Source organism: Mirounga leonina, unplaced genomic scaffold (assembly GCF_011800145.1).
Source record: "Mirounga leonina isolate KUSES-001 unplaced genomic scaffold, KU_Mleo_1.0 Mir_126, whole genome shotgun sequence".
Lineage (NCBI taxonomy): Eukaryota > Metazoa > Chordata > Mammalia > Carnivora > Phocidae > Mirounga > Mirounga leonina.
This window is the reverse complement of record NW_023270314.1, coordinates 29,160,493-29,173,086: the sequence shown is the minus strand read 5'-3', so window position 1 is coordinate 29,173,086 and position 12,594 is coordinate 29,160,493. Positions and strand designations below refer to the sequence as shown.

The following is a 12,594-nucleotide window of genomic DNA, read 5'->3' as shown; positions in this document are numbered from 1 at the left end:
AGCAATAAGTAAAAGTAAAAAGACTGAAAAATGAACAGTTCTTCTTGGATCCATAAGAAAGGGGGAGGACACAGGACAGACTGCTAGCCCCAAAGTTGGAGAGACAGACAGGCAAGTACAATTCATCACGGCTTACTAGAGCAGAGACCCATGAGTGGAAACCTTTGTGGAACGAGTGATGGGGTAGGAAAACCTGAATTGTAATTAACAAATTTCTGGAGGCTCAGTGTAGACAATTCTGAGTGTTAAAAAGTGTAGGGGGACCCAGTCAAAGGGAGTCCCCACAATATTGTGAGATTTACTTTCAGGAGCTCAACCAGATTTTCATAGTAAATATCAGAGAAAAACCCCTGAGGCTTCCCACAGCCAGAGAAGAAAAGGAACCATTTGAAATACACCAGAACAAGAGTGCCTGGGTGGCTCAGTCCTTAAGCGTCTGCCTTCGGCTCAGGTCATGATCTCAGGGTCCTGGGATCGAGCCCCGCATCAGGCTCCCTGCTTGGTGGGAAGCCTGCTTCTCCGTCTCCCACTCTCCCTGCTTGTGTTCCCTCTCTCGCTGTGTCTCTCTCTGTCAAATAAATAAATAAAATTAAAAAAAAGAAAGAAAGAAAGAAATACACCAGAGCATTCTTTTTCTGGTTAACAAGCCTCGCCTTCAGAGGAAACTAATTAACCAGGGCCTAATTTACTGGGCTATTATCAGAGCCTAACCTACCTGAGGGAGAGAAATACCCAGTTCCAGCCCACTCGCCATTCTGACCTTGGGAGAAGAACCTGAGAAATGCTTGTGGAGTTCACAGCCTAGGGGCTGGAATCTAATCATAAGACTATAGAAAGCTTCCTCTCCTCCCCGCATCTTACCACCATATTACTAAAGGCCTATTTACGGCACTTCCTTTTACCCATTCCACTATGTCTGGCTATCAAGAAAAAATTACAAGGCATATAAAGGGGCAAAAAACACAATTTGAAGAGACAGAGCAAACATCAGAACCCAACATAGCAGGGCATTAGCGGACTAGGGATTTTAAACACCTGTGAATAATGTGCTAAGGACTCTAATGAATAAAATAGCATGAAAAACAGAGGAGCAATGTAAGCAGACAGATGGAAATCCTAAGAAAGAGCCAAAAAGAAATGCCAGAGATAGATAGATAGATAGATAGATAGATAGATTGATAAATAAAACCACTGTAACAGAAATGAAGAATGTGTTTGGTGTTAGTATACTGGATATGGCTGAGGAGAGACTCTGAACTAGAGAATATATCAATACAATTCTCAAAAACCAAAAAGAAAAGAAAAATACTGAGGAAAACAGAAAAGAATACCCAAGGACTGTGGGACAACTACAACAGATGGAACATACACATAATGGGAATACCAAAGGGAGGAAAGAAAGATAAAGGAACAGAATAAATATTTGAAACAATAATGACTGAGAATTTCTCCAAATCAAACATCAAACCACAGATCCAGGAAGCTCAGAGGTATATGCCAAAAATAAAGACAAAAACCCCTACACCTAGGCATAAATTACAGAAAATCAAAGATAAAGTACCAAAGGAAGCCAGAGGAAAAAACACCTTATCTATAGAAGAACAAAGATAAGAATTACATCTGACCTCTCCTCAGAAACCATGCAACCAAGAAGAGCATGGAGTGAAACATTTGAAATGTTGAGAGAAAAAAATCACCAACCTAAAATTTGGTACCCTGCAAAATTATCCTTTAAAAGTGAAGAAATAGACTTTCTCAGACAAATTGAGGGAATTTGTTGCTAGTAGACCTGGCTTGCAAGAAATGTTAAAGAAGTTGTTTAGAGAGAAGGAACATAACATGGGTCAGAAACTTGGATCTACTTAAAGAAAGGAAGAGCATCAAAAAATGAATACAGGGAGATAAAGCAAAAAGAATTATTTTTCTTATTCCTAGTTGATCTAACAGATGATAACTTGTTCAAAATAATAATAGCAACAATGTATTCAATTATGTAAGCTCACATATATCTATATGGTTTACTCTTGAACAATGTGGGGGTTAAGGGCTCAGGTGAAAATCCATGTATAACTTTTGATTTTCCCCAAAACTTAACTACTAATAGCCTATGTTGACCGGAAGCCTTATCAATAACAACTGACATATTTTGTATTTTTTATGTATTATATACTGTATTCTCACATTAAAGTAAGGTACAGAAAAAATATTATTAAGAAAATCATAAGTAACAGAAAATACATTTACAGGACTGTAAAAAAATCTGCATATAAGTGGATCTGCACAATTCAAACCAGTGTTGTTCAAGGGTGGGCTGTATATGCTTATGTTTATACATGAGTAAAATGAATGACAGCAATGATACAAGGGATGGGAAGAAGGAATTAGGGTTATTTTGTTAATATAGGTATTCACACCACCCGTGAAGTGGCATAGTACTATTTGAAAGTGGACTTGGATTAGTTGTAAATGAACTACTGCAAACTCTAGGGCAACCACTAAAAAAGTAAAAGAGTATTACTGATATGCTAGGAAAGGAGAATGCAATCATACAAAATGTTCAATTAAAACCACAAAAGGCAGAAAAAGAGTGGAAGACAAAAATAAGAACAAAGAACAAGGGCAACAAATAGAAAACAGTAATGAATATGGTAGATATTAATCCAGTTGTATCAATAATCACTTTTGAATGTCAGTGGTCTAAATGCATCAATTAATAGATTGTCAGAGTGAATCAAAAACATGACCCAACTATATGTTTGTCCATAAGAAACCCACTATAAATATAAAGATACATATAGATTGAAAGTAGAGGGAGAAAAATATATCATGCTAAAGCTAATTTTTAAAAAGCAGTAGTAGCTCTATTAAGTTCAGACAGAGCAGACTTCAAAGTAAGGAAAGTTATCAAAGATAAAGAAAGGTATTGCATAATGATAAAGGAGTCAGCTCCAAGAAGATATAACTGTCCTTAAGGTGTCCGTGTCTAACAACACAGCATCAAACTACCTGAGGCAAAAACTGATAGAAGTGAAAGGAGAAAGAGATCCACTATCGGAATTGGAGATAACAACACTCTTCTTTCCAAAAGGGACAGATTCAGGAGGCAGAGAATAAGTAAAGACATAGTTGAACTCAACGACATCATCAATCAAATGATATAAATGACATCAACAGTTCATCCAACAACAGCAGAACACACATTTTTCTTAAGCTCACGTGGAACATTCACCAAGATAGACCACATTCTGGGCCATAAAACACACCTTAACTAAAAGAACAGAAATCCTACAATGTCTGCTCTCAGAACACAATGGAATTAAACTAGAAATCAGTAACAGAAAGAAAACTGGAAAATCCCCAAATATGTGAGGATTAAACAACACATAAATAACACATAGGTCAAAGAAGAAATCTCAAGAGAAATTTAAAAATATTTTGAACTAAATGAAAATGAAAACCCAACTTAGCAAAATTTGTTGGATGCCATGGGAGCAGTGCTTAAAGGGAAATTTATAGCACTGAAATGCATGTATAAGAGAAGCAGGTCTAAAATCAATAATATAGTTTCCAACTTGGGAAACTATAAGAGAAGAGCGAATTAAATCCAAAGTAGAAAAAAAGAGATAATAAGAATTAGACCAGAAAAAAAAAAAAAAAAGAATTAGACCAGAAATTGGGGTGCCTGGGTGTCTCAGTCGGTTGAGCACCCGACTCTTGATTTTGGCCTAGGTCATGATCTCAGGGTCATGGGGTCAAGCTCTGTGTCCGCCTTTCCACTGGGTGTGGAGCCTGCATAAGATTCTCTCTCTCCCTCTTCCTCTGACCTTCCCTCCCCCAAGGGGGGGTGGAGAAAAGAATGAGAACAGAAATCAATAAAACTGGAAAGGAAAAAAAAAATCAAGGAAACCACAAGCTGGTTCTTCAAAAAGATCAATAAAGCCTATAAGCCTTTAATGAGGTTAACTGAGGAAAAAAGAGAGAGGACACAAACTGTTACTATCAGAAATAAAAGAGGGGACATCACTACAGATTCCAGGGAAATTAAAAGGATAATTAAAAAATACTATGAACAAATCTGTGCCCACAAATTTAATAACCTAAATGAAATGGACCAATTCCTTGAAAGACACAGTGTGTCAAAACTCATACAAGAAGAAATAGGTGATCTGAGTAGGCCTAAATCTGTTAAAGAAATTGAATTAATAATTAATAACCTTTCAAAAAAGAAAGCACCAGTCCCAGATAGATTCCTGGTGAATTCTGTCAAACATTTAAGGAAGAGATTTTGCCGGTCTTCTACAATCTCTTTCAGAAGATAGAAGCAGAGAAAATACTTCTAAATCATTCTATGTGGCCAGCATTACCATAATACCAAAACCAGACAAAGACATTAAAATAAAAGAATATTGTAAATCAATATCTCATATGATGTAAATGTAAATTTATTTTTATAGCTCTTAAATGTAAAATGCAAAACTATACAATTCCTAGAAGATAACATAGGACAAAACCTAGGTGACCTTGGGGTATGGTGATGCCCTTTTATTTTTTATTTTTATTTTTTTTAAAGATTTTATTTATTTATTTGAGAGAGAGAGAATGAGAGAGAGCACATGAGAGGGGGGAGGGTCAGAGGCAGAAGCAGGCTCCCTGCCGAGCAGGGAGCCCGATGCGGGACTCAATCCAGGGACTCCAGGATCATGACCTAAGCCGAAGGCAGTCGTTTAACCAACTGAGCCACCCAGGCACCCTGGTGATGCCCTTTTAGATACAATACCAAAGATATTATTCATGAAAGAAATATAGTGGACCCTTGAACAACACAGGTTTGAACTATGGAAGTCCACATATACACAGATTTTCTACAGTACTATAACATACTTTGTATTCCTTATGACTTTCTTAAAAACATTTTCTTTAGCTTAATTTATTGTAAGAATACAGTATACAATACATGCAACATACAAAATACATGTCAATCAACTGTTTATGTTATTGGTAAAGCTGCCAGTCAACAATAGGCTGGGAATACAGTTGGCCCTTGGACAACATGGGGCTTCAGGGCACCAACCTCTTGTGCAGTTGATAATCAGCATATTAATTTTTGACTCCCCTAAAACTTAACTACTAATAGTAGTAACAATTAACTATGCACAAGGGGACCCATGCAGTTCAAACCCATGTCATTCGAGCGTGAACTGTAATTAAGTTTTGGGGGAGTCAAAATTTACACACAGATTTTTGACTGCGTGGGGGTCAATGATCCTAACACCCACGTTATTCAAGGGCCAACTACAATTGATAAGCTCAACTTCACTACAATGAAAGCCTACAATTCAATGGAATATAGTATGTTCATAGGGTTTTGCAGTCACTTTAAGTTTAGAACACTTCCATCACCCACAGAAGAAATCCTGTCCTCCTTAGCAGTCACCCCTCATTTCCCCATGGCCCCAAGCAACTGCTAATCTGTTCTCTGTCTCTATAGATTTGCCTATTCTGGACATTTCATATAAATGGTATCATATGGTAGGTGGTCTTTTGTGAATAGCTTCTTTCACCTAGCATCATGTTTTTAAGGTTCATCCATGTTGCATGTATCAGTACTTTGTTCTTTTTATTGCCAAGTAATATTCTATTGTATGGACATGCCACATTGTATTTATCCCTTCATCAGTTGATAGACATTTGGCCTCTTTCCACTTTTTGCCTATTATGAATAAAGCTGCTGTGACCATTGGTGTACGTGTGTGTGTATACATATGTTTTCATTTTCCTTGGCTGTATATGTAGGAGTGGAATTGCTATGTCATATGGTAACTCTGTTTAACATGAGGGACTGCCAGACTGTTTTCCGTAGTGACTAGATAACTTTACATTTATACCAGCAATACACAGGGTTCCAGTTTCTCCGGGTCCTCTCCAATACTTGTTTTTTCCATTTTTGTTTTTGTTTGTTTGTTTTGTGATGGTCATCCTAATAGGTGTGAAGTGGAATCTCATTGTGGTTTTGATTTGCATTTCCGTACTGATTAGTGATGCTGAACATCTCTTCATGTGCATATTGGTTGTTTGTATATTTTATTTAGAAAAAAGGTCTATTTAAATACTTGCCCATTTTTTTTGTTTTTTAATATTACAATTTTATTAGATATTTCATTGAACAGAGTATGTTTTTTAAAATTAGTAGACTTTGTTGGTTAGAGAAGTTTTAGGCTTACAGAAAATTGAGCAGACTGTCTGCACAGTTTCCTCTCCTGTGGTCAGTTTCCATTTATTACTATTTGCATCAGTGGGGTACATTTGTTACAATTGATGAGCCAATATTGATACGTTATTATTAGCTAAAGTCCATAGTTTACATTAGGGTTCACTCTTTGTGTTGTAAGTTCTATGAATTTTGACAAATACACAATGTCATATATCCAGCATTATAGCATCATGGAGAGTAGTTTTATTTATTTATTTATTTTTAAAGATTTTATTTATTTATTTGAGACAGAGAGAATGAGAGAGAGAGAGCACATGAGAGGGGGAAGGGTCAGAGGCAGAAGCAGGCTCCCTGCTGAGCAGGGAGCCCGATGCGGGACTCGATCCAGGGACTCCAGGATCATGACCTGAGCCAAAAGCAGTCGCTTAACCAACTGAGCCACCCAGGCGCCCTCATGGAGAGTAGTTTCACTGCCCTAAAAATCCCTTGTGTTCCACCTATTTATCATTCCCTCTCTACTCCAAGCCCTTGACAACCATTGATCTTTTTACTATCTCTAGTTTTATCTTTTCCAGAATGTCATTTAGTTGGAATCATACAGTATGTAGCCTTTTCAGACTGGCTTCTTTGACTAAGCAAAATATATTTAAGTTTCCTCTATGTCTTTTCTTGGCTTGATAGGTCCTTTCATTTTATTGCTAAATAATATTCCATTGAATTGATATACCACAATTTATCCGTTCACCTTTTGAGGGATATTTTGGTTGCTTCCAGTTTTTGGCAATTATGAATAAGCTGTTATGAACATTTGTGTGCAGGTTTTTGTGTGCATCTAGTTTTTGGCTCATTTGGGTAAATACTTAGAGGAGTGTGGTTGCTGGGTCATATAATAAGACTATATTTAGCTTTGTAAGAAACTGTCTCTTAAAGTGACTGTACTATTTTGCATTCCCAACGAAAGATGAGGGTTCCTGTTGCTCTACGTTCTTGTCAGCATTTGGTACTGTCAGGTTTTTTGTTTGTTTGTTTGTTTTTTGGATGCTAGCCATTCTAATAATATGTAGTGGTATCTCACTGCTTTAATTTACAGTTCCCAAATGACGTCTGATGCTCAGCATCATTTTATATGATTATTTGCCATCTGTATAGTTTCATTGGTGAGGTATCTGTTCAGACTTTTTGCCCATTTTTAAATTGGGTTATTATCCTTTTATTATTAAATGGCAAGGATTATTTATATATTCTGGATACCAGTCCCTTATCACATATATGATTTGCAAATATTCTCTCCTGGTCTACAGGTTGTCTTTTGTTGGTGACATTTGCATCACAAAAGTTACTTTTGTGTATTCGAATGGCTTCATCTGTATTCTTATTGTTTGCAGCCAGAATAGGCAGAGGCAGAAACAAAAGTAAGAGGAAGGGCAGTAGAAAGAGCCAGGAGAGGAGAGGTGCCTCTGGAGAGACATTGCCACAAAGCCCTGGGTGGAGAGAGGAAGGAATGAAGAGGATCAAGGAAAAGAGGCACCTTTAGCCCTGGGAGTACTTGGCCCAGGTTCCTGCGGTGCATGCTGTTTGCTTTGTAGCCCTGTATTTTCTCTGAGAAAGGTACATACATGTAAAAGGAGTTTTGAGGTCCCTCTAAAGAAAATACCAGTGTTCAACGTTCCCCCAGGGCAGGGACTCTATTTCCTTTATCTTTTCATCCCTCAGCACCTAATACAAAACCTGGCACCAAAACTTTCCATAAATGTTTGTTTAAAGAGTGAAAGAGGTGGGAGACAATGCATCAGGCCAGAGGGGGAGGTTTATTAGTTGTGGAGGGTGTTTGAATGCAAGGATCCTCAGTCAGTCCCAGCTAGGAAAAAGTTGTCTCGGCGGACAACCTGGGAGGCAACTAAATAATTTCTGATTTCCACTGTGTGTAGGAGCTGATTGCTCCCAAGACAGAGATGGGGACCCGAGAACCTTCTGGGGAGTGAAGAGAACAAGCGGATACCATAGCTGAGCTGTCCTTGGGCGAAGGAGCGAGAGGAGGAGAAAGAGGGGAGGGAGGAGGCGGAGCCTCCGGGCCAGCACCAGCCAGTGGAGGTTGGGAAGCATCTCTTTCCCCTCCCTCGTTGCCTCCACCTGGCTCCTCCCCGCGTTCGCCAAGCTCCCCTCCCCCTTCCCCAAGGACAGTCTGCGAGGAAGCCGTGGCAGAGGAGCGCTAAGACTAAAAGGCAAGAGGGGCCCTTGGATAAAGGCCCAGGGGGAAAGCCGAGAGCGAGGTGGGGATGACCGTGCTGGGAGGAGGCGGTGGGGAGAACTGGAAGGAGCGGACGGGAAAAGCAGAGGTGGTATGGCACAAGAAGCTGGAGGGAAGAGGGGGGATGGGTAGGGCCGTCGTGAAGAATCCTAGACCTTTGGCTCATCTCCCTCTGCTTGCACGCACAGCCCCCATCCCTGACAATCAGGGATGGGTGAGTGGTGCTCGGACCTCGTTGCCCTTGGCTGCCCGACTCCTATCCTGGCACTCACCCAATTCAAATCCGTGCACCTATGATGTTGCCTCCATGTAATTCTCCCTCCCGCGTGCGTATCTACACACATGTGATTTTATATTTAGATTTTATGTCTGTATGTCTATGTGTGTGTCACTGTGAATCTATAAGGATGTTTATAGATGAATCTGCGTGCATTTTTGTATCCTGTGCCTCTATAACTGGTTTAGAGATGCAGGAGAAGAATCTGAGCCGTTTTTTGCAGGTCAGCACTCCTAACCTTCCCCCTTGTTATGGTGAATTTTCTCCCTCACTGAAGCCCCCAGGGGTGAAAGATCCTTGTGTGGGTTTGTAAGTGATGAGTTCCCAGACTGAATGAGAGGAAAAAATCAAGGGAAATGGGATCAGCATACTCACGTTTTGTTCTTCCGTTCCCAGATTTTCGCCTTCCTATTTGCACCAGTTAGTCTGTCTGTCTTTTTTTTTTTGAGAACAGTAGAAATTTGGACCTGAGCATGCTAGTTAGTAGGAGAGTGTCTGTCAATGTGTGTTTATTGTATTCCTTTTGCTGTTTGTCATTATATGCTTTCTTAAGTCCTATTTGTATCTCTATGTGTTAGAATATGGAGCTATGTTTGTATCCAAGCATATTAAATAAAAGTTTTCATATGTCTGTGTGCATTTCATATTGTTTGTTAGTTCCCTAATGCTTTCAACAAGGATTTATTGAACTGTTATGTGCATAGACTTCACCAGGCTTTGGTAAGCTGTGGAGAGTTTTTTAAAAAATGAACATGATCTCTCCCTGGAGGATTGTTCAGTCTAGTTAGGGAAGATGGCTTACAGCAATAATCTATCCTGGGGTCTGCAAATGCTTTCTGTAAAAGGTCAGATAGTAAATATTTCAGTCTTTGCTGGCTATCTGGTTTCTGTCACCATAATCTAAGCAGCCATAGGATGATGTGTGAAAGAATGAGAGTGGTATGGATGCTGAAATTTGAATTTCACGTAATTTTCACATGTCGTGAAATTGTTTTTTCAACATTTAAAAATGTAAAAACCTTTCTTAGTTTGCCACCCTACAAAACCATAAAAAGGGCTGGATTTGGTCTGTGTGCTATATCTATCGTTTGCTGACCCCTGATCTAGCCTGACCTTCTTTTCAATATATAAGAAGCAATTTTAAATACTACATAGGGGCACCTGGGTGGCTCAGCTGGTTAAGCAGCTGACTCTCGATTTTGGCTCAGGTCATGATCTCAGGGTCCTGGGATTGAGCCCCGAGATGGGCTCTGCACTCAGCAGGGAGTCGGCTTCAGGATTCTCTCTCTCCTTCTGTCCCTCCCCATTGTGCTCTCTTTCTCTTTCAAATAAATAATAAGTTAAAATAAATACCACATAAAGTGGTGATTAAATGCTAAATGAATGATCCAGTACCAGACAATATGTGATGAGAGGAGGTCCAAAAAGAAACTCTCCTTGACCTGTGGTCGTCAGTGAAGGCTTAATAGACTTAATGTTAATAGGGTTGTGACTAGGACTGGTCTTAAATGACGGAGTGGGCTATCGATCTGTGGAAGGGCCAGGGTGGCCTTCTGGATGCGGGATGCAGTGTGCCCAAGTACACACATGGGGAGGAGCAAAGTAATGTTCAGGTGATGATGGAGTAGAAAACTCACGGGAGCAAAAGTTGAAGCGCTAGGCAAGGGCTAGATCATGGAAGCTTTGACTGCCAACCCAAGAAGTCAGTCAGCACGGATTATGTGTAGTATGTCTGAGAACCTGTGTCCCCTAATAATACTATGTGTGTTTGTGTATGTATTCATGAGTGTCCCATTGCATGTATTTTATTGCCACATATACAGATTTGTGTGTTTATGTGACCTATGTCTTTGTCACCAGCTTCCCCAATTTCCCCAGATTGACAGCAGAAACAGGAGCTGTGCTTAAAGGTCATCAGCCCCTGTTCAAGTGAATGCATCCTCTCTCCACTGAGGCCCCAGGGTCCGGGGACCTTCCTGTGGGGCTTGTTTTGTGTCTCTGATAGAGTGGAGAGGGAAACAAACAGAGGGGGAGCAGCTATTGTAGGCAATTCGGGTAGAGAGAGGTTGTGAGGATCCCAAGAAGAGAAGGGTAAGGGACAATAGAAGGAAGAATAGGATTTGGTAACCATTTTGACTCTGAGAGTAAGGAGGAGATAAATTTAAAAATTTAGGTTTTCGCCTGGGTAACTGGGAGAGTGATGATTCCATTGACATTTTAAGGATATAAAAGTGTGTCTTGTGTGTTCCTGTGAGAGAGATAGATAAGCCTTGCAGACAAAAATAGGAACGTGGTCACATGTCATGTGTCCATGTCTATGTATATGTGGCCATGATTCTGTTGCTCTTCCCACCTGATAGCATGGCGTGTGAGGCACAGGGCCTGAAGATGAGTCAAGAGATGCTCAGGAGGCAGGAGCCTGAGAGGATGGGAGAAGCCGTAGAATGTCTTTTAACCGTTCCTGAGCCTGAACCATTGATTTGCACAAGCTCAGATGTGCATGTAAAACCTCAAACTCCAGTTCCAGCTTAGCCCAATTCCATACAACTGAACCCTAATCTTCCCCGTAACCCAGCCTACCCTCGCTTTTCTGCTTCCACTTTGCTGGTGTCCGGTCAGTGCCCCAGACCTCATCCGACTCCTACCATCTGCAGCAACCCTTCCCTTCATAAAAGGGAGGAATCCTTGAGGCTAACTTAACTTTCCTCCCTCCTTTCTCATTTCTGGTCAGTCAGCTGCCCTTCCCCTTGACCTTAGCTTGTTCTCCAAATAGGCTCCAATTGAGGTGGGAGGGATTAGCCAAGACCTTTGCGGTGTTGGGTTTGATTACTGTGACATTTCAGCTTGTCATTCTGCAGGGTTGTGGCCCTCTTCTGGAAGAAGTCCAGAGCACCGAGGCTGTAAAGCCCAGACTTAGTATACTCAGAGAGCCTGACTGAGGTGGCTCTCACCAGTCTAACAGCCATTTCCCGAGCACCTCGATCTACCTGTGTCTTAACGGGTCGTTCCCTTGAATTCTAGAGTGGATCATGACCCATGAAGAGCACCATGCAGCCAAAACTCTGGGGATCGGCAAAGCCATCGCCGTGTTAACCTCCGGTGGAGATGCCCAAGGTAAGGAGGAAGGCCCTGCTTGGGGAGGGACAAAAAACATGGCTGGTGCGCCCCCTTGAGTTTCTTGACTCCCCTCACCTGTAGAACAAGACTATCCTCCTTAATGTCTTCCTGCTGTAGATTCACGTTGGAATCCTGGGCCTTCCCCCAAATCTCTGTCAGGTCCAAGTCCCCAAGTGCTTCTGGATATTGTTTGCTCTGATTTACTCAAATCTTCATAAAACTTCTTTCCAGGTTTTTCTGAAGATTTGGGACCATTTGGTCCTTTGGTACCTAAAAGACAGGTGTTTCCTCAAGCTACATTAGAAAGAGACTAAAGAGATGCAGTTGTTGAGAAAGCAGTGGGTGGATTCACTTCCAGCACATTGGAAGCAGTGGGGAAAGGGAGGGACCAGAATTGGGATTTGGTGGGCTGTAGCCAGAGCCTCAGGTTTTGCCTCTGATGTCTGTAGAGTTCCTGCACTGACCCGGGTCCGGCACCTCACTCTGACAGGCATTTCCTTTTACTAGGCACAGTTCTGCTTCGTTCTCTCTCTTCTCCGGCCTCTTCCTTCTCTTGCAGTCCTCCAGCCCTCCAACAAACAGGAACAGTTAATCGGTACAGACCCATAGGGCGGGGTCGGCAGGGTGTGGGCCGAGAGCAAGGGCAGAGGGAACCCCTTTCTGGGTTGAGTCCCAGAAACCTGGAAGTCAGGAAAATCAGGTGTGTGGAAATATGAAGTGGGAGATAGGGAACGTGTGATT

General features: G+C 41.1%; 1 protein-coding gene across 3 annotated transcripts in view; it reads left to right on the top strand.

The window, feature by feature from the left end:
• Positions 1-12,594, top strand: part of PFKM (phosphofructokinase, muscle) — a 43,854-nt gene that overhangs the window by 9,924 nt on the left and 21,336 nt on the right. The window contains exons 1-2 of one of the 3 annotated variants that reach the window (XM_035002778.1): positions 8,060-8,433; positions 11,758-11,850. In XM_035002778.1, the coding sequence (XP_034858669.1) occupies positions 11,766-11,850 (85 nt within the window). In that variant the 5' untranslated portion in view covers positions 8,060-8,433; positions 11,758-11,765. Of the gene's footprint in view, positions 1-8,059; positions 8,434-8,686; positions 8,786-11,757; positions 11,851-12,594 lie in introns of those variants that run through there. The other 2 variants (XM_035002779.1, XM_035002777.1) reach the window with 2 other exon arrangements.